Source organism: Clarias gariepinus, chromosome 25, assembly GCF_024256425.1.
Source record: "Clarias gariepinus isolate MV-2021 ecotype Netherlands chromosome 25, CGAR_prim_01v2, whole genome shotgun sequence".
Classification (NCBI taxonomy): Eukaryota; Metazoa; Chordata; class Actinopteri; order Siluriformes; family Clariidae; genus Clarias; species Clarias gariepinus.
In genome coordinates, this window is record NC_071124.1 from 19,238,878 (window position 1) to 19,266,611 (window position 27,734).

General features: G+C 38.8%; 3 protein-coding genes across 6 annotated transcripts; all 3 read left to right on the forward strand.

Moving 5' to 3' along the window:
* The first annotated feature begins 1,175 nt into the window (after nt 1–1,175).
* On the forward strand, nt 1,176–4,039 carry LOC128513151 (cytochrome b-c1 complex subunit 10). Its single transcript, XM_053486811.1, has 3 exons — nt 1,176–1,313; nt 2,522–2,657; nt 3,724–4,039. The coding sequence occupies exons 1-2, from the start codon at nt 1,264–1,266 to the stop codon at nt 2,637–2,639; spliced, it is 168 nt and encodes a 55-aa protein (XP_053342786.1). The 5' UTR covers nt 1,176–1,263; the 3' UTR covers nt 2,640–2,657; nt 3,724–4,039.
* Nucleotides 4,040–5,427: 1,388 nt separating this feature from the next.
* mbd3a (methyl-CpG binding domain protein 3a) lies at nt 5,428–12,683 on the forward strand. Of its 4 annotated transcripts, none has more exons than XM_053486833.1 (7): nt 5,428–5,559; nt 6,647–6,806; nt 7,595–7,732; nt 8,092–8,182; nt 8,627–8,819; nt 8,977–9,129; nt 11,217–12,683. In XM_053486833.1, exons 1-6 carry the CDS (start codon nt 5,546–5,548, stop codon nt 9,122–9,124), a joined length of 744 nt encoding a protein of 247 aa, XP_053342808.1. In that variant the 5' UTR covers nt 5,428–5,545; the 3' UTR covers nt 9,125–9,129; nt 11,217–12,683. The 4 variants fall into 4 exon arrangements, with proteins under 4 accessions (XP_053342808.1, XP_053342809.1, XP_053342806.1 ...); XM_053486834.1 differs by having other exon boundaries at nt 8,642–8,819; XM_053486831.1 differs by having other exon boundaries at nt 5,432–5,655.
* A 3,832-nt stretch (nt 12,684–16,515) lies between these two features.
* On the forward strand, nt 16,516–23,335 carry LOC128513140 (RNA-binding protein MEX3B). The gene is made up of 3 exons (XM_053486794.1): nt 16,516–16,895; nt 17,440–17,980; nt 19,384–23,335. The coding sequence occupies exons 2-3, from the start codon at nt 17,482–17,484 to the stop codon at nt 20,763–20,765; spliced, it is 1,881 nt and encodes a 626-aa protein (XP_053342769.1). The 5' UTR covers nt 16,516–16,895; nt 17,440–17,481; the 3' UTR covers nt 20,766–23,335.
* The last annotated feature ends 4,399 nt before the right edge of the window (nt 23,336–27,734 follow it).

Below are 27,734 nucleotides of genomic sequence, written 5' to 3' on the forward strand. Positions count from 1 at the left end.
GGTAATGAATCTGTTTTCTTTATCTTTGTGCTTGCATTAAAGTTTAAAGGCCAGCATTTTTGTTGTCCTGATGCACACCTCCTATGTGGGCCTTGTGAAAAGTCCAAAAGATGTTTTTCCCTGTAATCTTACAGGTAGGAAAAGAAACTACCTGATTGCCATTAAAGCTTAATCACAAAATGTGTGCACATACCAGCAAGTGTAAACTAATACAATGGAGGAAATAGATGACCCAAGGTTGAGCCCTGAGGTACTCCATGTAAAGCATTTACTTAAGAAATATGAATAAGCAAGTAACCGCCAAGCCAAATGCACTCTTAGGTTAATTGAACATGTTTCCTTTATGACTGCTTGCATGAAAGATAGAAAGACAGCATCTTTGTTGTCCTGATGCACATGCCAACCTTAACAATCTGTTAAAATGTGTTTTAAAATTAGATGGCAATGTGTTTTTGGGTTGCTCATCAACATGTTTCCATAGCAGACCTTCCGATCAACACAATTCTTACGCCGATGCAATTCTTGACACAGGCTTCTCTTTTTATCCATGCTTGGGACTGCATTCTTTAAATCACATCCACAAATGTATGCACAACATCAAAGGGTAAGTTTGTACAATGGGAGAGATAGATGACCCAATGTTGAGCCCTGAGGTACTCCATAGGTTAAAGCTTGTATATTGGGTTATTTCAGTAAGCAAATAATATTCAGTTCGGGTGGTTATTATAATTATTATTTTTACCTCTTGGTGTCATGACTGAAACTGTGTCTGATAATTGGATGAATCCTGGAGGACAGCCATTCTTGTTTGATTAACAGGCATGCCATACACAAGTTTTTTATACCCCTGAGTGAGGTGTATTGATCAAATATTTATATTTTAAGATAAATTCATATATTAATACATTTATTAGTATTTCCATTTAAAAACTAACGATTCAGCAGATTTTCACAAGATTTTCAAATGTGTTTTTCAGAGGGTGATATAATTCTAATTATTATAATACCACTAGGCTTCCATAGAGGTGGGACGTTTAAGTGTCTGGGGTAAAAACTTTTTTGTATTTAAGTTCGTATTTTAAATAATAAATGTCTTTTTACTGTGTACATGTTTTTTGTTTACCTGGATGTTTTAGCGTTGAATCTCTAACAGCTAACTTCCGGTTGCGGTCGCCTTTACTTTGTCGTCACAATCAAGCGCCATATTGCTTCCGCTTCAGCGTAATTTTTTTCTGTCAGGTTGCTAAGACCGACTCTGCAGAAATGCTTTCCAAAATAATCGGACAGAAATATATTCAAATTGGAAAGGCGTGGTAAGTTGTTTGCTGGTTGTGGTTGTATATTGTTTATTTTAATTATGTATTATTTTGAAGTTTATAAGTCAGTGAGACGGTTGTGTCCTTGTTGACCTAGCTTGTAGCTAACTGTCGTGTTTCGGTCAAGAAGGACGGCGAGGCTCTGGAGTGTTTATGTACTCTACTGTTTAGTCTCTCTCTCTCTCTCTCTCTCTCTCTCTCTTCATTTCAGCATCTAAATCAAGTTATAGTCAGTTTGTGAGGTTATTAATAAGTAATGACAATGACTGTTATGTTTAATCTCGGTTTCCTGAGAAGACCTTTGAATGGGAATAATGTTTATCTGTCAAGTACTATAAAGTCAGTTGATATTTGCAACAGATGGAGACAAAGCATACTTGGATGCTACAAATTAACTTTAAACAAAACTTGAAATAAAACCTCTGGTAATTTAATTAAGATTTTGAACTAGATATCAGCATCCATTATAGCTTTCCCATATTATTGGATAAGCATAAGAAAGGACATGATTGGCATTCTTATATACGTTTCAAATGCAGTAGACGGAAGCAAGAGAAAGTTTAGACAGTGAAAACAAAGAGGAGCCCAAAATAAAATCCTGAGGTACTCCACACATGATTATTTATGGATCATTGCTGTTTTGTTAAGGTGTATGCCGTGTTCCCCACAGATCTGAAATATAATTCCAGTGGTAGCTCAGGAAACAGGCCTGTCATTACCTTCCAGTGGTCATAACCCTATAACCTTTAACACAATAAATGGATTAATTTGAATGTTTTTAATTAATTTCACATTTCAAACACCCCCCCCCCCCCACCCCCCTCTTAAGCACTCTTAAAATTTAGATTTTTTTTTGCACTATTATGTTTTAAGATAGGGATCAGGAATATGCAACATAGTCACATTTTCTTTCTTTTTTAACCCAACCTAGGCAATATGATGTACTGAATTTAAATTTATTTGAACCAAATAGCATGGATTTATAAGATCACATGTTTTATGGTTGTTCTAGGTTGTTTCTGTGACCAAAAGTAATAACAATAATATGCAAATTTTCTAGAGTTCTACATTTTCTTCCCAGCATCATTCCCATATTCCATTAGTAGTAAAATGTACTCTTTGTAAAATGAGCGATCACATTTGATGAGACTTGCTGTTCGTTTTGTGTCCATCTTTTTTTTTTTACGCATTGTACTCTCTTACAGGGTCCCTACGCTAGCTGCATGGGGAGGTGTCGGAGGCATCGCAGTTATCCACTTTACAGACTGGCGATTGATCCTGGACTATGTGCCCTACATAAACGGAAAATTCAAGAAGGAATAGGTGTGTGCAAATTTCTAGGTAAGTGATGTAACTTAGTGACCTTTCATGATATGAATCTTGTCTCAGTGAAGAACTAATCTTGTGTCAAAGCAGTCTCGTGTTAATGGGTACACACTTAGACGGAGTGACAAAAAACCAAGTGTCTTGTACCTTATTTTCAAAATTCTGTGCTGTGCAGCCCAAAGCGTTTCAACATGGTGTGCGTTACTGCCACCTGGTGTTTATTAAAGTAGCGAAAGGGATATTTAGGTACTCTGTCCTAGCAGTTAACGCAGCAAGGCTTAAACTACTTCTAATAGTTGTTCAAAAACATATTTTGCATTAAGAACAGTCATACTTTTTATCCATTTCCAAGTTTGTGAAACATCCCTAAAATAAGGTCGCAAACTAAAGTTGCAGCTGTATACCTGGAAACATTAACATGCAACATCCTGAAGATTGAAGATTTTCCCAGTGTTGTAAGGTGGAATTTAATCCTTTAACTAAATTGTCCCAGTTGGATAATAATGTTAGTGGTAATATGGAGCAACTGTATGTGTGTGTGTGTGTGTGTGTGTGTGTGTGTGACAGAGAGAGAGAGAGAGTGAGAAAGAATCAGCAGTACTATAGGAATAACAGTGCATAAGATAAAACACGTGATTTAAATGAGAGCCAAAGGCATTTTCAACATCTTCTAACTAATAATTCAGGAATACAGCAGCACAGTGACATAATAAAAGCTACCGTTGGTTTTGGTAAAGCTCCTCAAAACCAGGGTGTGTGGGTATTGTTCGAGCCTTTATTGTATTTAACATGGTTGTTTGCTAAACAAAGCATTAATTAGCTGTTTGTGGCCAAAAAAGTTTAAATGTCATACAATGATTAGGACAATAATGTGTGTGTGTGTGTGTGTGTGTGTGTATATATATATATATATATCTTTTATGTATTTTTGTTGCTTTAAGAATCCCAGTTACAGCACAAGAGGAGTTAAACAGATGGTTTGCTGGATTGTGCTCTAAAATAAGCCTTACTTCATTGTAATACAGAGCAACCTTATGGTTCACAATGGAAACTGACACACTGGTGTGAATTTCGTCTGCAGGTCCAACATTCTGCTGCTGAGTGAAAGATTGAGACGGACATCCCAACCCGGAGATTCATGGCCACAGCTCCACCACATGCAACGGGCTCATCATCATCTTTCTTCTGTTTAACAGTGCTAATAAAGCCGTGATTTATTTCTGGGACAGTCCATCTTTTTTTTTTGTTGTTGTTGTAAATGTAACATAAATTGATTTCTTGTGATACAAATGAATTCTGGCCCAATATAAATTACAACACTGAACAACTAGCTACATGATGGATTGTATTTCTAAATCATTTTTTTGAATAAACCATTCAATGATGATCATCTACAATTTTATAAGACCCGTTTCTGAGTCTAACTAAAGTGTTTCCACATTCCTCTCCGCTGGACTTTTACTGCCTGGGTGTTACTGCCTGTTAACACGACACCTACTGTACTAGTATGGGTTTAATGACTATTTTGTCAATAAATATAAAAAGGACAAACTTTTTTTGTTTAAAAATGTTTAAGGTGTAATGGTTACATAAATACAAAATACATTATATTGGTTCATAGCAAAATTAGACATTCTGCTATTGTTGCTTTGTGAAAAATAATTCTCAGCCTGTTAGTATCCTATTGGAGATCCATACATTTATTCCGTAATCTAAAATTCTTGAATGAACGAATGAATGGTGATTAATTTTGTAGAGTGGCTGTCTTAACAGCTCCAGGATTAGCTCCCGGTTTGTTTCTGAATAATAACTAAGTTGAGTCATGTAGGCTTTATTGTAATTTCAACCATATACAGTTCAGTACACAGTGAAACTGTGAAAACAATGTTCCTCCTGGACCAAGGTGCTACAAACACAACATAGATCAACCAAAACTAACTAGCTAATTAACATAAGTTAACAAAAAACTTAAGTACTACGCAAAAGACAACATAAAGTGTAAATGCAAATGTTTAAACAAGCACGACAACAACATGACACAATCCAATACTCTGTGGTAATGAGGTAGTGCAAGTAACTTGAGAAACAGAAAAGAAAAAATTCTTGTTAAAGTAGCAGCGAAAATGAAAAAGAGTTCTTGTGCCAATAAGAGGTAATAAATATTGTGCAATAAAGCAATTGCAGGTTTGTATGTGAGATTGCTAGATGGTTGTAGATCAGTGTGTTTCTGCATGTGTGTGTTTGTCAGTCCAGTCCAATTGTTTTAAGGTGATTGGGTTTATCTGTGTGTGTGTATTTATTTGTTCTGTCCTTTTTTATTGAGTAGATTGATGGTTTGTGGAAAGAAGCTGTCACACAGTCTGGATGTAAGGGCCTGAATACTGGTTTGTCAACTCCTGAGTTATATAATGCTAAAAGTCTGAAATATTAGTGAGTGCCAGGTAGGAATCCAGGGAATGAGCTTTGAGTCATTTTTAGATGCTAGTTTTATACATTTGCTAAAACTTACAATTAATTATATTTTTAATAATAATAAATAAAAGATCAAATATGTTAGTTTGATAAATTGAAATTTCCTTTTTTTATGATTTCTTTATTTACTTTATTTTAACAGCCCTTGAATAACGCAAAAATATTGAACTATTACACTATTGTTCCAAAACAAAAACAAAAAAGTTCACAGAATCGACTCCCATGAATCCACTCACGTATGCCTTTGAATGCCATTCATTTTATGTTGTCGGATCTTTTGAACTAGGAGTCGACTCCGGATGTTTCGTGTAGGGGGGTCATAAGGTGAGGAGAACGGCGCGTGATAATAAAAAAGAAGGGACAATTCAAGCAATACCACATCCCTTATTTACTTTCCGTCCACTTCTACAAGCCCGACTCCGCAGGAAAACATGGAGAGGAAAAGGTGGGAGTGCTCGGCTCTCCCAAATGGTTGGAAAAGGGAAGAAGTGACCAGAAAGTCGGGCTTGTCCGCGGGGAAAAGCGATGTCTATTATTTTAGGTACTGTTACTGGATTAGCCAGTGGAGATAAAAGCTAGCTAGCTTAGCTGGACACCGTTGCTAGCTGTCGGGAGGGGAGCGTTAGCGTTAGATGAAAAAAAATAATAGATATTTGAACCGCTATATTTATGTAAAAGCACAAACAAAGAAACAAAAGATTTCCCCACATGCTCACTTCTTCAGTCTTTGTTATGTGGTAATATTATTATGCACGGGGCTTTTTCTTTTTTTTAAAAGCTAACTTAGCTAGCTGGCACGCTACCCAGTGTTAGCATTTATGGTTTATCTCGCTAAACTTTGCGTAAGCTGTCCGTAAACTCGCTATTTGTATAACGTTTAATAATTCGCTTTTTATTTAGTTCGAGTTCCCGGTAAACTTTACTATGAGAGAAGGTTTAGTTAGGAGACTAGTTTGTAAGTTTGCTGGAGGTTTAACTAGTTTTTGAGTTGACATAAAGAACCTAATTAGCAACATCAACAAAATGAAACGAGGACGCAAAAATCTTCAAAGTCGAAATTAAACTCGGTTATAAAATAAATTGCTAATTGAATTGTTTATTCATGTCATTATATACTGTATGGTCAAACAAATGGTCTTCGACTACTGGAGAATTCAAATGATTTCAAAAGGAGAGCTTTATCTTTGTTTTGTCTTTTTGTTTTTTATTCATTTCCTGTATGTTTCCTACATGGTTCAAGTCTACCTCAGAAATCTAATTAACTTTTTAACCGCCTAAACTTCCACCAAATATCACTGTGTCAGGAACTATCTGACCATTTTGATTTATTCACATTCAAATTCCATACAAACTTAAATAATTATTTTTTAAAGATTGTGTAAAGCTGCTTTGCGACAGTTACAATTGTTTAACCGCTATACAGATACAATTGAATTGAATTGTTACTTTTCTACCTTTTTGTGTATTGCTTGCATTTTTGAGATGTTGCTTAGAGATCTTTTTGACCCCTATGTCTTTCTCTGTACCCACAGTCCTACAGGAAAGAAATTTCGAAGTAAGCCCCAACTCGCCCGTTATCTCGGCAACTCCATGGACCTGAGCACCTTCGACTTCCGTACTGGCAAAATGATTATGAGTAAACTGAACAAGAACAGACACCGCCTCCGATATGAGCACAGCAGTCAGAACAGAGTAGGTTACGCACAGCGTGACGATTGAGAAGTAGTAAGCTCGTTCAATGTTGGGTTACACGATGCAGCTGGGGAACATCATACAAGAGCTACAGTTTTGGATTTGCTCTGATCCAGTTTGGCCCTTGTCGGAGTTGCTCATATGCTTACACTTGCCCATTTTTCTCTGCATCTGACACATTAAATTCATGGACAATCTGTTGTCCTATTGACTAGTATATTCCACCCACTTCCAGGTGCTTTTGTAATAAGATAAGCTTTTATTCACCTCATCTGACAGTGGTTATAATGTTATGACTCATCTTCCATTTTTCCATTAAAAAAAATTAATAAAAAGAATGCTTCTTAAAGAAACATTGCTTTGATATATTCAGTTCTATTCTGTTTCCTGAAATGCTAGGCTTGAGTATCAGATATTAAAAGTGGACAAATCACTAACTTGGGGTAATCTATGACTAGTTGTTCATTTTTTTTTTTCTTCATACCTTCTCTTTGGAGAAGTCAATAGCAAGTAGGTGCTTTTTTTTATGATTATTAAATAAGACAAGAAAACATACAAGAAAAAAAACACTCTTTTTGTCCCTGATGACCGTAATACTGGTTTGTTCACTCCTGAGTTATATAATGCTTTCTTGTTTGTAGTACTAAATATTCTTCTGAAATATTAGCAAGTAACAGTTAATTTTGTTAATTCAGGAAATAAGCTTAAAACATTTTTAAATACTAGTTTTATACATTTGCAAAAACATACAATTATTAATTATTTTTTGTAATTTTTCTTTTTTTAAGGGAAAGCCTGATTTAAACACCTCTCTTCCAGTGCGACAGACAGCTTCCATTTTCAAGCAGCCTGTTACAAAAGTCACAAACCACCCAAACAATAAAGTGAAGACAGACCCGCAAAAAGCCGTTGATCAGCCGAGACAGGTAACCACACAGCCCTGAGTTTTAACCCTACATCAGACATTGCTAATACCAATATCTCACCTATGCGGAGTCAGCGTGGTTTTCACGGTGGCCGTAATGTAGTGGTTAAGTTTCCGATCTTTCTGCGTGGAAAATGAACCGCTTAATATTGCCGGTCCTTTTAAAACCTCATGGAAAATTGGGTGGTGTTAGGCACCGCGAGTGACCGCCCAATTTTCCACGCGTGGGTAAGAGAGGGTTGTAAGAACCAATTGTCTGTATGATATTACCAATAACGTAAGTTAATATAACTTTCCATTATTGTGCCAGATTTTGGCTTGGCCTTTTTTTCCCTTCATAAGGTCTTTGCCTCTTTACAGCTCTTCTGGGAAAAGAAGCTAAGTGGACTAAACGTATATGACATAGCAGAGGAGTTAATGAAGAATATGGATCTTCCCAAAGGTCTTCAAGGTGAGGAATTAGTTAGGAGGAGGATTAGTTGTACAGATGCTTAGGAGTAATATAACCTATAAAGGTCAAATTAAATCAAATGAAGTTATATAGACTTTAGAATATCACACCAGAGTCTGTAATAACATGGCAATTACTGTACTAGCTTTAACTATTACATCACTGTTAAATTTAAACTATTGATGATTACATTTTTGTTTTGGTGCAAAACAATCTCTTTAGCCGCAACCAATATCCCTTACTCACCTTTATACTTTGTGAACAATGCAACATTATGCTATATTTATCCTAGTGTTTACAGGTGCCATGCTCACAGTCTCATTTAATGTCAATGATAAAATACCAGATGGTAAACACATCCGTGCAATGTAATTTGAAATGTCTTTTAATGACTGCAAACAAGTGGCATGTTTGGGTTTTAAATTGTATAATTGTATCTGAAAGTGTCCTCCACTGCAGGGGTTGGCCCGGGCTACTCAGATAAAACGCTCCTGTCTGCCATTGCCAGCGCCCTGCACACCAGCAGCGCTCCCATCACAGGCCAGCTATCTGCTGCTGTGGAGAAAAACCCCGGGGTCTGGCTAAACAGCACGCAGCCCCTCTGCAAGGCTTTTATGGTTACTGATGAGGACATCAGGTATGTTCATCCAAAAAAAAAAAAAAAAAGGCAGTGGGTTCCATACTAATAGTATAATTTGGTTATGTGAACAAGTTGAGTGCATGTAGGAGTACTGGCAATTTCTGCCATTTTGAGCACTGGTGTGGTGGGCTGAGCTGTTACAAAACTTTTCCAGGAAGCAAGAGGACCTGGTGTATAACGTGAGGAAGAGGCTGGAGGACGCTCTCATGGCTGACATGCTAGCTCAAGCAGAAGAGACCGCTAGTGATACAAAGTCTGTAAAGGAGGAGACCAACGGCAGCGGTGAAATGGAGACAGTATAGCTACAGTAAGAAACCACCATATAGTTACACACCTACTGATGAAAATGCAAATTGTGTCTCTTCACTACTTCTGATAAATGACAGATAGAGGTCAGTCACACAGAGACTAGAGGAAGCATTGGCTGACTTCGGATGCTGTGTTTTCAAATCTACTCCAGACTCTCTCTCTGTCTCTCTTTCTTTCTCTCTATACATGCATACATCCAGAGTGAGTGAGTACCGGCTGTGTGAACATTTCCACACATAAAAAAGGACCGAGAATCTACAAAAATTCGTAGATGCAAACAAATTAGTAGCTCATTAAAAGTAGCTCATGTGTATTTTACCAAACGTACACTGCAGTGCACCTTATACCAATATTTACAATTTTCTCAGTGTTAAAGTAAGAAAAAGGCAAAAAGAGTCGGTCTTACCAGTTTCAATGAATTAGTCCGGGAGCATAATGATAGAAAATGGCTGTCGTGTAAAACTGTCCTGATATTGAATAATCCTTATTTTGGAAAATCTGCAACGAGACAAAGTTAACAGTCCAGTACAGCTCTGAGACAAAATGGCAACCGTTCAAGCGCGCAGTGAACGCCATGTAGCAGTGTCCTCCCCCTGACATCTTCCGGGTTCCTTTCAGTTTACCCCCTGACGGATGGTTTTGCACACACACGGTGACCCAAAAATGTATACATACAAGTTATCTTTGCTCTTTAAAAAAACTTGAATTAAGGCATCAATGTGTAGTATTATGGTACCTCTAATGGTGTCAGTAGTCACACAATTGTTGGTGCTATCATGTGACCATTAGCAGAGAAGCTAAATGTATATTTAGATTTTTCATGTTGAAGAGTATACATTCCCTGTGTATATAGTTGGTGCAGCACTACTAATCACACACAAAAAAAATCGGAGGACTGGATATATCCCATGATCCTACATGCTATACATAGGGAAATGCGTGAAAAAAGCAAATTAAAGAGTGTGAACCTGTAGCGGCGGCGATTTTTTTTTTTTTCTTTTCTCCCTACCTCACCGTATTGCGAGAAATTTTAAAACAAGAAGATTAATGTCTAATATAGCAAAATGGTCCATATTAAAAGGAGGCACCTCAAATAAAACAATGGCTTTCATAACCAGTTCCCAACACTGCCTCCACAGGTTAACACACAAACTACAATTTGGGCTGCAGGCTGGTGTTAGACGGCCGAACGAACGCCACTACAAAACGCAACATAAATGACTAGGACGTTCAGAGCGTGTTTGTTTATCCAAAAATTTAACGCCCGTGTGAACAAGGCCTTAGTGTTGAGCCTTAAACGTTTGAGTCACTGCTGCTCCGACCCAAGCTAGACAAAGTGTGGCACAAGCTTTTAACACAGTCGTGCCTGTTGTCATAAACATACTGTTTCTGTGAAACTGGTAAAAGTTTTACAGAAACAAAATAAACACAATAGGGCAAGTTGATTTCTGAGAGTTATGTTTAGGGTTGTGTGCAATGAAAAACTAGTACCAGGATAACGTCTAAAATACCCCAAAGAAAAAAGAAATTAAAAGACTGGACCTATCGATCTTTATCGATTCAAAGTTCTTTATTTTAACGTTGAAGTGTGTGGAAACGTAGTCCATAATATACAAAAAGAAAACAGCAGATGAGCCAGTTGACATTCACTCAGGTGTTTTCAGAACTCCGATATCAACCGACACCCTCTGGAAGCCCCTCCCCTTCCTCTGGTAATGATTTGGTTGAGGCTTTCTGTCAAGGTGAATGAAAAGCGGTTTGTGTTCGAGTTGGTAAGAAGTTGGCACTATTTGAAGAAGAAAAGATTACAGTGATGAAGCCTAGAATGACATTTTAAATGTAACACTTTTCAAATAATTAAAAATAGTTAGTTAATAAAGGCCTTGCTCTTCAGTGCCGGTCAAGTGGTAAACAACTGGCAAGTGTATCTCGTAGGGGAAACCATTTTAGTATTGTTGTGAGGCTGTATGATTCAGATAATTGACATATCTGATTTCATGATCGGTTATATTGAATTGTTATACGACATGTTATTACATGCCTGATTTCAGTTTCTAATTTAGTTTGTGTCTTTGTAACCTTTAGATTAAAGTGTTCTTCTCCTGCGCTGACCTACAGGATATTTACCAGGACATGAAAGCTCATGATGGAAAAGTAACACTTTTTTTTTGCAGTGATCTTCCAGTTAAACTGTGGACCTCTGTGCTTTTTACACAGGTGGTTTCTAAGAACTTTTTCACCTTTTTGTATTTAAATTTTTTTAAATTTGTTTTAAATCTAAGTGGATATCTTGCCATACTCCAACTACATGAGAGATGTATTTTGGTTTCACCTTGGCACAAAGTTTGCATTAAATGCTATAGGAAACACATCGCATCATGAGGAGAGCCTTTTGCTAGACCTATGATAGGAAGATAATATATTTGCATAAATTTCCTATTAATTAACTTAACATCAATAGAACTAATATTTTCATTATTGGTGCTCTTCTTTTCCATTCTTCACTATGTTGTGTGTCATTCTTCCTGTCAGGAATGTTTAAGGGCTTAACACAGTTATTATACAGTAACTACAAGATCATACGAAATGGCAGCTCACAATCGTAAACACTTCGTGTTGTCATGTTTTTTTTAAATGTTAGAACTCTTGGTAATTCAATAGCCAGACAGTGATGTGATAAAACTCTAAAATAATTCAGAAACAAAGGACTTCATGTGGCACAAGCTGGTAATAAGGCAGTTCTTGTACATACTGCAAAAAGATTGTGTTTGCACTTGTAATATCTTCCAATAGTAAGATATTTAATTTCTAGGAATAAAAAATGGTTCTGAGCACAGTTTCAAATTTATTGCTTTCCAATTGGTGTAATTTTTCTTAATTATTAGGCCTTTATATTTTTAAATCTGGGGTCTAATTTTTAAACAGGTTGTTGAAAGACTTGTTTTTTTGCGGCATGTAGAAAGTGTATATACTTAAAATAAATCCCGCTTATGTGGTGATACTCATTCAATAGGTCAATTGTTATACAAAAATCCTCCAAAGGTTTGTGCAAAAAACTAGATGTTGGCATTGCCAAAAACTAAGAGTAAACATTGTTGGTCGATTTAGTCTAACAGAAACGTTTAATAATTGTTAGACAAGCAGAACATTTTATATTATTATGCTACAGGGAATGCTGCTCAGCCACAAAAGGCAAAAGAAGCAAAACATTGAAAATGGGTACTGCTTTGTTAATCAAATCCACCAAGTTATAAAGGATGAATAATTCCCCTCGTCCATGTCATTGTCAACGGTTTCAGCTGGTAGTCTGAGCTCAAAGAAGGACTGTTTTGTTAGCTTTTTATCCATGACCCATCTTCACATTTATATTTTTATGTATACATTGTGTGTGCGTTTTTTTTTTGTTTTTTTTGTTTTTTTAATCCATTTATTTTACATATAAGCTGTTTAATGGTGTCAAAGCTAAATTAAATTAGATTTTGTATTTTATAAAGCTAGTTATTTTTGTCGGATTGGGGTTTTACATGTAATAAATGAAATCAGCTTCATGCAGTCTTGGATGCTTGATGATTTCTTTAAAATGAGCGTAATTTTGTACATTTGAGTAATAAAATGAAATTTTGATTAACTTAACTGTGGTCTGTGATTACTGTAATTTTTAGGTTGAAATCTTTCATGCTTCTCCAAATATGAAAGATAAAGTAATGTGCAAAAATGTGCTCTCATCTATAAAAACCCAGTGATACTTTCCCCCCCACTGTTTTCTATATAAAATCATTCAGTTAAACAGTTGATCGCAAAAAAAAAAAACTTTAGGTGTGTTTTCACAAAGTGTCTCAAATCCTGAAATAAAGGCATACCAAAATACCCAATAGTTCTCATATGTTGAATATTGATATTGAATGATCAAATCCACTACAATAAAATATTTGCCCATATTTGGTCTAAAATGTAAGCTTAACGATTATGCATAAAAGTGCAATTATGTGAAATTTGTGTGCTGTCAGTTAATGCTGTGCCTAAAAAAGTCTTTGAAATGCCAATTACACAATATTCTGTCCAAAAATCAATTACTTGATGGTGTCCCAAAAATAAAGGTTTATGAATTTTTTGGAATTTCTCTTTGGTTTTCTGCCTTAATTTAATCATAATTTGTTAAAATGTGATCTAATCTTTATTTAATTCAAGGGTATTGACAATTTGTGCCTAAAATGTTCTAAGTGGACCGCACAACAACTAGGCACTGGTTTTACACCAGATGCCCTTCCTGACACCACCCTCCCATTTTATCCAGGTTTGCAACTGGCACTGTATACAGTGGCTGGGTATATTGGATGTGGCAACCCATCAACAGCAGGGCTCAGCCGAATCCTTAGATCCCCAAACCAACCATCTAGAGCCTTAGCTGCCAGAGCTACCACTCCCCCATAATGTGCCTACAATAATAACACAAACAAATCTGACCTTTCATGTCTTTGTTGAGAACATCCAAAAACACTTTATGATGCTAGTTGAAAAAGTAAGTGAATCCATGAGCTAATGACCTAAATAGTTTAATTGGAGTCAGCATTGGTGTGAGCATACCTGGAGTCTTGTGAGTTTGGAGGTGTAGACTAGAGCTACACTGACTGATTAAAAACCACTCAAACTCCTTTTTTTTTTTTTTACGTTTGCTTTGCGCAAGAATACGCTAATATGAGGCATGCCTCACCAAAATGTATATTTTTAGGGGATCTTTGTTTAAAAGTTGTTGATTTAAATAAAGCTGAAAAGGGTTACAAAGTGATTTCAGAAAAGACTTTAGAAATTCACCCATCTACAGTTAGCCAAATGGAGACACTTTGGGACTGTGGCTACTCTACCAAAAACTGGGCGCCAAGTCCAACTGACCCAAAGAGCACAACGAAGACTAATCAATGAGGTAAAGAAACAACCCTGAGTGACAGCCAAACATTTGAAATCATCATTGCAACTGGCTAACATCTGTGTTGATGAGTCTACAGTATGTAAAACATTAAACAAGCAGGGTGCCCATGGCAGGACACCACAAAAGAAGCCGGTGTTTACTAAAACGAACATTGCTGCACATCTGAAGTTTGCGGAAGAGCACAATGACACTCCAGCGGTATTGGCAAATTATTTTGTGCACTGATGAAACTACGACTGAACTATTTAAAAAGAACACACAGCATTACATGTGATAATGAAAACATCATTCCAACAGTGAGGTTTGGTTGAGAAAACATCATGATTTGAGCCTGGTTTACTGCATCGGGACCTGGCCAGTTTGCAATCATAGAGAGGAAAATGCATATTTAAAAAAAAATTTCATGATAATGTGAGAATGTAAGTCAGCTGAAACTGTAGAAACTGGGCGATGCATCAGGACGATGAACCAAAACACCAGAGTGGCCAAGTCAGAGCTCAGACCTCAACCCAATAGAGACGCTATGGAATGACTTAAAGAGAGTCATACACACAAGATGTCCAAAGAATTTGACAGAAAAGCAGTTCTGCCAGGAAAATTACTTTTGAACGATGTGCAGGTCTGATCCACAGTTACAGGAAGTGCCTGGTTGAGGTTATTGCTGCCAAGGAAGTTAACCAGTTATTCATTTCAAAGGTTCATTTCTACTAGCATTTTAATGTTGAATGAGTGTGTTCAATAACCACATAAAAGATCAGAATTATGTGGTATTTTATTAAGCCACATTATATTTGTCAATACTCTTGACTTAGGGGTCAAGATCAGAAAACATTTTATGATAAATTAATGCCGAAAATAAAATTTCAATAGGTTCACTGACTTTTTCTTGCCCCTGTAGTATATCCGATTAAGAGCCTTTGATAGTGAATTAAATACCAGTTCCTGGTATGTTGTGAGCAAAGTATTTTATTGTGCCTGAAATTAGTCAAGATTGTGTTTGCACTGTTATTTACCTTACTGTAATATTGTATCTGAACAGTTCTTTACATAATGTTGCTTCATAAATGTCAATTACTCAATATTATGTACAGTATATAATGTCAATTTGACAACATAATTAATTTGGATTATAAAAAACTATAGAAAAGATTTTACCCTAAAGCACATAAAGGCATAACTTGGGTCAACCTTTGTAATAACCTGTGTAAAAATGGGTTTTTGTCTTTGAATATTTTCATCTACTCAAATTTTGAACAAACATTGTGCTTTATCCTTTTATGGAAATATAACTTAATAAAACTTACTTATTTAAATAATGCTTGATATTTTTGTCACCGCGATTTATTGTTGTTGTAATTTAAAAAAATATTTAATCAAACTTAACTCCACAGAGATCCTTTTGGAGCCACGTTTTTCCATATGGTGACAGAATTGAATAGCGATTATGTCATGTCGCAGCAAACTTCCTCTTTTGAGCAAAATTGCGCATCTCCCGCCCACCCTCAATACCTCTGCAAGCGTTCAGAGTGTGGAACGATTATGTTCTGTCCCGCTGATCAAAATAAAATGGACTTTGGGTTCATGTGTTCTCAGAAATGATCCTGGGACCCCAAAGTAAAAACACCCCAGTATACTGTAATTTGCCTCCAACTTTGACACCATGTGACAAACCAGGGTTGCGGGAAGGTTTGCACTTACAGTAGCTTTGGCCAAATTGTGTATCACAATGTATGGGTTTGCCCTTGAGCTACAGAAATTTAACATATGTGACTGCACAACAATCCCTGCTATGATATAGATGGGTTGTAGATGGGTTCCCTGTTGAGTTTGGTTCCTCTTAGGGTTTCTTTCTACTGCCTTCCCAGGGAGTATTTCCTTGCCACCGTCGCCCTCGGCTTGCTCATCAGGGACAATCTGATCATTTTGATTAATACACATTTTCTCACATTTCCAAAATTGTATTTTTTATTCTGTAAAGCTGCTTTGTGATGATAACCACTGCTAAAAAACACCATACAAATTTAATTTAACTCCCAGATGGTCCATAATAACCTTTAAAATAATTAAGAAATGAATGAAACATAACTATGTACGATGTCTATGAAAATGTCACAGTTGATCATGATGCTACTGTATTATATCGTCATATCATATCGTCCAGCCCTACACTGTGACTTTGGGTATGAACTTGAAATTCTTTCAGCATTCAACGTTGCGTAATATATTTACATGAGTAAATTGTATCTATTTCTTTTATATCTATCACGGCTAGTAACTGATCCATATGGCTTGTTTTTATGAGTTGAAATCGAAACTGATAAATGACTTATGAAGCTAACGCTCGCGGTTTGAACATGACCGGGTGTAGCCGGGACGCGCATGCGCACTCACGACGCTGATGTGGGCGCCTATTGCGTGGCCTTTGAACTCCATTGTTGTGTCGCCGGTGACGTCAGCGCCTTGTGCGCGAGAGACTGGCAGGCAGAGAGCAGCGTCGCGTGCGCCTGGCTAGACAAAGGCGGCGGACTCCAGGCAGCGGGAGAGACGAGGCGAGACGCTGCTGCTCTTCTCTGTGTGTGTTTTTGGGATTTATGCGCTCATGGAGATGTGAAGAATCGCCTCATCGCATAGTTCGAGTCATGGGATTTGAGTAGGGATCTGTGCGGATTTTCCCCCTAGCCTGTATATTCTCGCGTGCGCCTTGTATGTTTTTTTAAAACAAGTATATATTTTTCCGAACGCCCCCCAAATTAGCAAACTCGGCTAACCCGTTGTAGCCAGGACTTTAAGTATTCCTTCTCCAAAATATCTTAATAAAGGAGCAGAAAGCCAAACAGGTAAATAAAACGCGTCTTCTTTGCTCGTATTTTATTATTTTTATTAGTCTGGTGGTTAATGTGTGCTCGGCGCGGTGCACGCCTGCTGCTCAGTCTGTTCCCCACAAACAAAGGCAAAGGCGGCGACAACGTGACTTACCTCCGTTGTGCTAGCCGGCTAAAGCTAGTTTGCTAACAACAAAAAATGCCGAGTCGTCTTTGTTGTTTTGTCCTGTCGCATTTGTCATTCCGCGGGGAGAGAAGAAACCTGTTCCTGTTTGTCTCTGATTAATAAATAACCCTGACAATAATATTTGATTTTCTTCTACAATGTAGGCTAAGTTACTAACTCATGCTAGCTAATGAAGCGGTGGTGCTAAGCTAGTTTGCTAACCGCTGCTGGACGAGGAGAAAGAAACAATAAGGACAAAGCAGGATGGAGTTTCTTCAGTCTCACAGAGCATACTAGATATTAGTTTGGGGTGTATTTTTTTCATTCAGTGTGTTTACTTATTATTGCGTGTTTTTTTAATTTAACACGGTGTTTGCTTTTTTCGCCACACAGAAAGCAGTTTCGCATCCCGTCTGATGCTGATCCGCGGGCAACATGCCTAGCCCCCTGTTCCACCCAGAGATCATGGATCACGACGCCGTGGTGAGCGCTCAACAGACCGGGGTCGCGCTCTCGGGAGAACCGGAACCGGAGTCCCGTGACGAGGAGCACCAGGAGGCGCTGCGTTTCGCCCTCGATCAGTTCTCGCTCATGGCGCTGGAGAAGGTCGACTCCCTGGTAGACGGGACCACGACGGGCAGCAGCGTGTCCGAGAACTGCAACGGCAGCGGAGGAGGAGTTGTTGGAGGCGGCAGCGGCGGGTACGTGGACCTGCCGTTGCTCGACCATACGGGCGGCTCCCGGGGCTCGCCGTCCTCCTGCTCGCCGTCTCCGGAGTACTACGGCACAGGGGGCTACCACATAGCCCCGCACACGCACCCAGCGCTGGGAGACCAGACTGCCGCGCTCTGCAACCGCAAGAGGAGCGTCAACATGACTGAGTGCGTGCCCGTGCCCAGCTCGGAACATGTCGCTGAGATAGTTGGGAGACAAGGTGAGTTAGATAAGTTTTAAGCCTTTGTGATTGCGCTAATCATAACGGAATCTCTTTGTCCCTTCTGGAGATGTTTATGACGAAAGTCATGCTGTCATGGCGCACCACTTTGGAGATAGAATTGATTTTTTTTGTTTTAGTTGTGTTTTGGTGTATTGCATGATCATGTGTTGTTGGGGCAGATGGAGGGTCTGGGGGGGAGGGGAGACTCAGGGGTCAGACAAAGCCGCACATGTCTAAGCAGTCTGTCCCTCCACACCTAAACAAAAGAAACACATCGATCGACACACTTTTACTGCACGCTCGGTCAAGGCCATGCACCAAATCCTTCCTTAAGTCCCTGTTACAACCGGTGACACCGATAAGTTCATGTTTATGATGTTATTTCTTAACAGGGAAAAAAAACAAACAGCCCTTGTGTTGTGCTTAAACTGGGCGGGATTCTCCTCGTCTCTGCTCTGCACTGTATTCGATTTCAGCACAGTGATGTCCCGCTAAATTATTAGACGTGTTCGTATTTATTGTAGAAACCTTTATGTTTAATATTACTGCGGATTCGAGTACTTAGTCGAGGCACGTGCGCGCTCGCGGCGCTTTCTCGCTTTGTTCTCTTTGTTTGAAAGTGCCATGCTTTCTGCCTCGGACGATGACATCACGGCGCGCGCACACGATTGGCCGCGCGAGGACAGGCAGACATATTTAAAGAAACAGTACACCGTGTACTACAGTGGAGCTGCTATTGAACATCAGAGCAGCATATTGGGCTCTCGTTAGTTTAGTGGGGTTCTCAATGTGGGGTTTTTGCAGATGATGTATCGTCTCAGGAAACATTCGTTTAATAACACCGATCATATATATTAATTTATAGTTTTGAGCTTTTAATATCTAAATTAATATCTTTTATATCAAGTTGGTTGAGGGAATAAACTTTGCCCTATTTTAAATGGATTTTCGAAAATGTAAAAATACTACGTGCTAATGTTAATGTTTTATTTTCACTATGTACTGTACTCCTCAGCTGTGCTTTACACCATCTGTGTTGTTTATATTGATTATCATTGAGATGAAAAGATAAATTGTGCTTTTTACAATACTCATTTGTTACTTTGGACATAACATCTAATCTAAAAACACGCCCTATGCCAACATTAATAAATCGTAAACAGAGCAAGGCTTAATGTGTTTGCTTAATAGCTTTTGCAAGCCTCTTTAATGTTATATAGTTGTATATGCCGTGCACAAAACTACCACTGCTATAATTATATTGGACTGAAACAAATAAAAACGGCAAAAAACATATTTTTGGCAAATTGGTGTTCAGATGTCTATGCCCGGATTTCTTTGAATTAAGTATCTATTGTTGCTACGTTTTTTTTTTGTTGTTTATTTTTCTTTCTTTGCAGGTTGTAAGATTAAAGCCCTGCGAGCAAAAACTAACACTTACATCAAGACCCCGGTGAGAGGTGAAGACCCCGTGTTTATAGTCACCGGCAGACGTGAGGACGTGGAAATGGCCAAGCGTGAGATAATCTCTGCAGCTGATCACTTCTCCATGATCCGTGCATCCCGCTGCAAAGCTGGGGGAAGCGGAGGCTCTCTGCCGGGTCCGCCACACCTTCCAGGCCAGACTACCATCCAGGTTCGTGTGCCCTACCGCGTGGTGGGCTTGGTGGTGGGACCTAAAGGGGCCACGATCAAACGCATCCAGCAACAGACGCACACGTACATTGTGACACCGAGCAGAGAGAAGGATCCCGTGTTCGAGGTGACTGGTATGCCAGAAAATGTTGACCGTGCACGTGAGGAAATCGAGACACACATCACGCTACGCACAGGCGCATTTGTTGACCTTCAGGGCCACAATGACTTTCACACTAATGGCACAGATGTCAGTCTCGAAGGCCTTGGCTCTCTGGGTCTTGCAGGAACGCTATGGGGGCGTGGGAGCAGCTCTGGTCACCATACAGCACCCCCACCTCCACCACCACCACCACCTCCTCCACTCCCTCTCTCTATTCACCCCTCAGCCCGCAAGCTCTCCACAACATCCTATCACAATGGGGGTTTGGGTTCGGAGCTCTACCCGAGCAGCCGGCGACCCACAGACAGCGCCAGTCCTACCAGTCCATTTAGCACGGGCAGTGGAGGAGGAGGCACCTTTACCTTCAACAATGACCCTCCATCTGGCGTAGCACCCGCATCTGACGAGCTCGGCTTTGAATTTGGCAGCAGCAACATCTGGGCACCACTGGCCAACGGCAACAAGCAGGCGCAGCCTCTTCGGCGCAACAGTAGCGGCCTGAGCGGGGGCACAGTCACACCACGCCTCTCACCCACACTGCCTGGCGATGGCTCAGCGCTGGAACACCCACTGGCACGGCGGGCACAGAGCGATCCGCTCAGCGCTCTCTCCTGGCTTCACACAGGCTCGTCATTCTCAGGAGGAAGCAGCAGCAGCAGCGGTGGCAGCACTACGGGGTACTCTTCCTGCTCTGCGTCCTCACTGCCCGGTGGCTCACCTACCGATTCCGAGGGTGGCGGCAGCATGAGCGCCAGCTCTGGCATGCTGGGTCGCTTGAAGGCCAGCACCCTAGGAAGCATGGTGCCGGGCGGTAGCAACAGGGACTGCTTCGTGTGTTTCGAGAGCGAGGTCACAGCTGCTCTCGTTCCCTGCGGCCACAATCTATTCTGCATGGACTGCGCTGGGCAAATCTGCCAGTCACAGGAGCCTGAGTGTCCCGTGTGCCACACCCCAGCCACTCAGTGCATTCGCATTTTCTCTTAATGGCACACAGTTACTGGGTTGCTGTTATCCCAAGCCCTGAAGAACAACCCCACTATTTAGAAAGTCTACAGTAAACTATACACAAAGAGAAAGATGTGTACCTGCCTACATAGGATTGATAATAATTACTATATTGAATATGACACTATTCTGATGTTGATTTATTATTAATAATAATAATAACAATGATGATAATGTCAATATTATAACTGACTCTTGTACTTATCCCAGGCTGTGGAATCAGCAGGTCAGCAGTGTACTTTATTTTTATTTTTTTTTTCCTTCGAGATGGACGAGGAGGATAGAAACCAGTGTCTTATCTATCTTTAGGCATTAATTCAATCTACCGCCGATGAGTCTGTCTGTGTATTATACATTCCCCCCTCCTCTTCATTTTTGCTTCTGAGCAGGTTATTTTTTGCTTGAGACTTTTTTCTACTTGCAGATATTTTTCGATTTAAGCTGCATAGGTCTGCACTTTTTTCTAAGGGTTCATTTTGAGAACTTTGAGAGGGGCGGGAAAGCAGTCTGTTTTTAATCCCGCACGTTTTTGCGTTTTTTTTTCCCATGAGGAAAAAAAAGAAGAAGCAGCAGAGAAAACGCAAAACTGCGGAGCCTGCACACTCGTCAGACCAAAATAGTACAGAATTATTTGTTTTTTTATCGATGAAGAATGAAACACTTAATATTTATTCAAGTTAAGAGTTGATATCCAGCATAATGGTTAATGTTCAATATTATGTAGGTAGATAGAATAGTTAACGTTGCATAAGAAATATTACGATGCTAAGAGGTCGGCCGTTCCAGCCGTCTTTGTCTCGCAATCTTAAAACACTCATACTCCAGTCCAGAAGAGGGCGCAGGTTAAACCCTCGAGCTAGAACTAGAACACGTTCCTGAGGACTTTACCCAGGATGGACATGTCATATACACTTCATTATCAGACACACACACTTGTGTTTTTACTGCTTTGATTAAATAAGTTTGGGTTCGTTCATTCCATTTGCGTTTTCCTCGTCCCGGCAGGGCGCCACTACAGCACCACGGAGACGGCGGAGTCGCCTTTCACTCCACGGACAACTTTATCTGTTACACTTTTATTGTTCTTTTAAAGATGCTTTTCAAGATTCTTTTAATATGAATGGTGTGCTTGTCAGAACAGGACAGACACGTCCTCCGTGGCATCGCACTGTTCCAAAATACCAGATTCTAGTATAGGTAGGACGTTATAACTTTACACGAATGTCTCTTCTTACTGTGTGTCTGAGTGTGTGTGTGTGTGTGTATTTTGGAGGAGAAAAAGGTGAAGAGTGGGGAATTCTTTTTCTGGACTGTTTTAAATCCATCCCACTTTGTGCACTGCGACACATTGCAATGTTCTTTCGGTCTCTGGCCAGCCTGGAGAAACGTCGGTCTTCCGCCCTTTCCACAAGGCCTTGCTCTTACTTTGAGCACAAAGGCTTTTTGCTGTAATCCACTCTTGCGCCCAGACACATTTCCATGTTTTGCCTCTTGCTGTTTTAGTGCTTCGGTTGGATGAAACTCGCACCGGTAGCCCAGTGAATAGGTTTATTTCGTTTATTTATTATTTTTGCGACAAGCCATGACACCGTACAGTCTAAAAGGGCTTCCTGTGATGATTCAGGTCTCCTTCAGTTCCAATAACCAGGATTGAGAACCAATCAGAACCTGGCAGCTATGTTCACCCAGGGCTTCCATTCACTCTGTGCTACATGTCCGAGAGCCGCAGACGAGGTTAGATGTAGGGTCGCAGTCCAGAGCTTTAGAACCGACGCTTAGATGCAGTGGCTTTGAAACGGAAACCTCTAGAACCGAGGTTAAGGTCAGAGGTCAGATCTTTTATCGTTCTGGTTTACATGGTTTGATCGGTGTCGTCCATGCAGTTTCAGTAATCAGGCGTGTATGAAACGAAGCCTCAAAAATGGTCCATAATTTTTCCTGTGTCTCTTTTAAAGTCTTTTTTGCTTCATTCAGGGGTACACAGATACAGAATGTTGTTAAACGACTCAGTAGAGCAGGTTCACTTTCAGTTCGGCGTTGAAAGCGTTCGGTGCCTTGGTGGTGCAGATCACTACTGATGTTCAGTCTGTTTCTGAAGCGCCTGCCCCTGATTTTTGTCTTTGTAACAGGGATCCACCTGCTCTTGTGGTCTTATTCAAAGTTTTAAATCCTTTCCCCTTACTGTTGATTGCAGATTGTTACAGAAATGAAACGAGGAAAGGAAAGTTTTTAAGTATTTGTCCAGAGTATGAGTCTCCTGCGAGAGGAGACTCATCTAATTGAGATTAGATCTTAGTTTTAAGGTTTAAGGTTAGTTTTAAGATGTGTTGGAAAATTACGCTCCAAACTGTTTTTCTTCTGGATGTGTGCAGTAGCAGAACTGGTATAAAGGTACAGAATTCGTCAGTAGCGTGCTGTAAACGTCCCTTCGAGCGCGTGCCGTCTAATGCTCCAGGCCTCAGCCTAGTGAGGAACAGTCTCCTCTGTCAGTCCGCCACTCCTAACGGCACAAGCTCGAGATGGAGGTTAGTTAGTGTGTAGGCCCTATCTTACCCACGGTTCATAAACAGGGTTTACTGAGGACAGCTCGGAGGGGAGATCTGATCTCGGGCATTGGACTGGCACCAAGCTGCCACGCTCACATGGATCACTTAGCCCTGTAACTCTGCTCTCCTTTCTAGTTTGTTTGGTTTATTTTTTTGTTGCTTTAATTCTTTTATATGCAGAACCAAAAGTCATTTCAGTAACAAGGTTTTAGGCCTGACTGTAAATACCCTGAGAAACAATCATTGGGATTTTTTTCCTTCCAGCCGTACAAAACTGATAAGTTTAGTAGTTTTTAAAACATTATCATTATTTGTAAGTTAACTATCTGCATGTCTTGAAGCCATCAGGCATTAACTAATAATTTTCTAAATGTTAAAATGAAAAAAAAAAAAAGGATAAACTTTTTACACATTTTATTTTTACAATTTATTTGCTTACTTTAACCTAAATATCCCAGATTATAATGTGACCCTTTTATTACTGCAAATTTATTTTTTATTTTTCATATTTCTGTTTTCCTGTGTAAAACATATAGGCAATTTATAACAAAATGAGAAAACTATTGAAGAAAATTTAAAATTGAAATATATTTTATTTGAAAGTTTATGGACCTTTTAGCCGCGAGTCGGAACAATTGTATACACGTTATAATTTGAACTGACTTCACGGTTATAAGAAATGTATCAAGAGTTTTATTTTTTATGCTTCTTTAATAAAATCTTGTTTTTTTGTTTTCATTTTTTACTGTAAAACAATAAACCTCAGTGTCTTGGTGCTTTTTATTTAGGTTACTGTAGAACAATACAGAGGCATTCGGTACAGGCTGGACGAGGAGCCGCGGCTCAGACTGAGGAGTCTGTGTTTATGGTCTGGTCTCTGAGAGCGAGATTGCTTTGAGTCTTATGAAACCCACAGAACACAACTTTAATAAAAAAGAAAAAAAGACTGTTGTGTTTAAGTGCCATGTGGGAAATGGAGCTGTTAAACTTTCATCATTGGAGTTTGTTACAGTCTGCAACTTTTCTGTTAGAAATCTGAACTGCAGTATTTCATGTGGCCGATAGGAGGCACTGAAACCCAATAAACAAAAGCACTATACGATATACACTATACTGTACACTTGTGCCTGGTATGGCATGCATATATATATATATATATATATATATATATATATAAAATATGCATTTAATTACGTGTACTGTAACCCAAAAAATTGTGTACACGTCACAATGACATTGCACTTATTTGTCGATTCTTTTGTTCATTTGATAATACATTATAAATGGTAACAGTGGCGCTTTAAGATTATACGAATACAACAATAAGTAGTGCTCTTGCCTTTTACTTGGTCTGTGTTGAGGCTGTAGCTATTGAAAGTGACACCTTTCCATAAGAACCACCTCTCCATTGTATTTAATTTTGCATAATGGAGATTTGTTTTTTTGTCTTTTGTCTGTTTCAATTCTAAAATGGAAGAAATCGGTCATGACTTCCTCGACCACTTTTCTTTTTTTTCTCTTCACATGTTAAAAATTGGCTTTAGTTCAGTTTTTTATTGCAAAGAGCATAAATAAATTCCAATGTTTTCTTTCCTCTTGAGTTTTGACGGTGTTCTTTGTCAGACTTTCTATGACTTTCCATTTTATGGATTTCTTCATGTTAGAAACTAGTTAATAGATTACTTATTTTTAAAAAACGTTAATATTTAGCATAAAACTTGTTTTGACAGTCAATCAATTGTTTGCTAAATACTAAGAGTTCAGATTCCCATTTTCCCAGGAAAAAAAGTAACATTTTATCATTGACCTCATGCAACTATTTGAATGCTTAAGAGTATTTTTCAGATATGTACAGTGCTATTTTTGCTATTTATTGCTGCCCTCGAGGCTTTTATTCTTGAAATAGTTAATTACAGAACACATTAGGTTTAAGCAAACATTATTTATAAAACCTACTTGTTTCCTTGTTAGCGAGGTTTGGATTAGATTGATCTAATCCAAATGACTATTTAAATAATTATAAGAATGTGTAATAAATATAATCTGGTTAAAAAATGCTTGGTTTGTGATTTGCGACATCACGGAACTCGTTTTGGGATCCGCAGTCCTGAACAGTTCCCTGCTTTAATTCATTTGTTTATTTTTTCACAAATTACAATATAATAAGTGCAATTCTGTGAGTCCTCATGAGGGCTAATATTGTAAGTTTAAACTCCGATGATTGCATTAATATTGTATTGTGATAATCCAATTTTATATATAATATTATGACCACCACCTCAATATTGAATAGGTCCCCTCTTTTGCCACGAAAACAGTAATGATCTGTGTGACTTGACACCTTTCTATGGGAAACAGCATTACCCCTTTCATCAATTTGAGCTACAGTTGCTTTTTGTTTTCATCGGATTACACGGGCCAGTTTTCACTCCCCATGTGCAAAAATGAGCATTAGTTGTCCATGACCCTATCGCCATTTCATTGATTTGTTTTCACTGAACCACTTCTGAAAGGTCCTGCAGACCAGGAATGTCTCACAAGAGCTGCAGTTTTGGAGTTGCACTGATCCAGTTGTCTAGATATCACAATTTGGCCCTTGTCACAGTAGTTACAGGTATATCTCATTACATGGCACTTAGAAGTGGGTGAGATATATTAGGCAGCAAGTGAACATTTTGTCCCTGTAGTTGATGTGTTGGAAACATAAAAAAAGGGCAAACTTAAGCATGTGAGTGACTTTATTAATGGCCAAATTGTGAGGGAAGAACCCTTTTGTTTTGGTGGCGAAAGGGGGACGTACTTTATATTAGGTTGGTAGTTATAATGTATTAGGTCAGAATCATGTCACCAGTTTGCTGGTGTATTTTAATGAATGTTCAGTTTACTGGGAGCTGGGATGTACCACACCAAGGACAACACTAACCCTATCACTGCAATCGTACAGCTGGCCTCAAATAGTTTAAATCCAGACATGGGTGAGGCTAATTTCATGTCAATTCCATTTCTCTGTATTAATTTTAAACTAGGTATAGTAGAAAAGAAATAAGTGCACAGGCTCTGATTGAGTGATCATATTTTAATAGGAAGCAATGCTGCAATAATCCACTACTGTTTTGATTAGAAACCATCATAATGATTAAAAATAAAAATTAGAAACATCCCTGGTATAAAAACATCCTCTCATGCTTGTACACGCTACATTCGTTTTCGGACACTTATTTATTCACAAGCTTTTTTTTTTTGTTTTTGATAAAAATAAATACATTTGAAAATATGAACACCAAAAGAAATATAAAGATAAATCATTTGATAGTTGGCAGGATAAACACCAAAATTAAAAGACACGTGCTGGCACAATTAACATTCGATTCCCCTTCATGCACTTTAGTTTCTATTCACAACGTGGGCAGCACGTGGAGCACACGGCAGCAGGCATGCATGCATGCATATGGGGTAATCTTCATGCCTGTTTGTGCTTGAGCGGGTCTGTAAGTGCGAGTTTTTGTGTGTGCGAGGATATATGTGTGCATGTAGTGCGAGCCCTCATGGGGATGGCATTGCTGCCTTTGTTAAAGGAATAGTTTTACTGAACATTAACGCGACAACATTTCCTTTACTTATCTTCAGCCTAACAACTTAGATGTATTGGGTGAATGAAGCTCGCTTTTCAAGTTTCACCCTGAAGGCTATTTTATTTAACAAGAAAGGAGAGCTTATAGCTACCAGTTTCTTACTGAGGAGATTGTATGCCAAAATAGTAAAGTAGGTAAACAAATGTGAAATAGAAAGTATATCATCATGTAAATCACAGTGCTGTTGAAATCTCGACTCTATACATATGATACTGCACATTCTACATTTCTATACTTTGTGTTATTTAACAAATAAAAGCATTTTATATTTGCTATGGTGAAGAATTATGTATGGAGATGTTTATCATTTATGGAAGGCGTCTCCAGTGTCAGAGGGTTGTAACCCTCAGAAGGTTGTCCACCAGGAAGTTTTGAGAACTTTCTTTCGATTTGTGATATTAAGTTATAAAGAAAGGAAAAATTTAGACTGGAGGTTAGTTAATTTAGATCAGCAATCTCCATCAAGCAAAGCATACAACTAAGGAAATGATCAGAATTACTGGAATTGGGTTAAGAACTGTCCAGTGCATGATTAAATACTGGAAGGATAGTGTTGAACCTTCAACTTTGCGGAGGAAACGTAGTCATGAATGATTGTGATCACTTATCTGCTTAGTGTTCAATAGTAAAAGTAAGAACATTAAAAAACGGTAAGTAGTGATAAGCCTACCACTTTTTAGTGAAATAATGATAAGACTTTTTTTTTTTTTAAGTTTGCTTAGGAGATTGGACTTAAGAGCAATGGAAAAATGTCAGTTACTCAGGTCTAG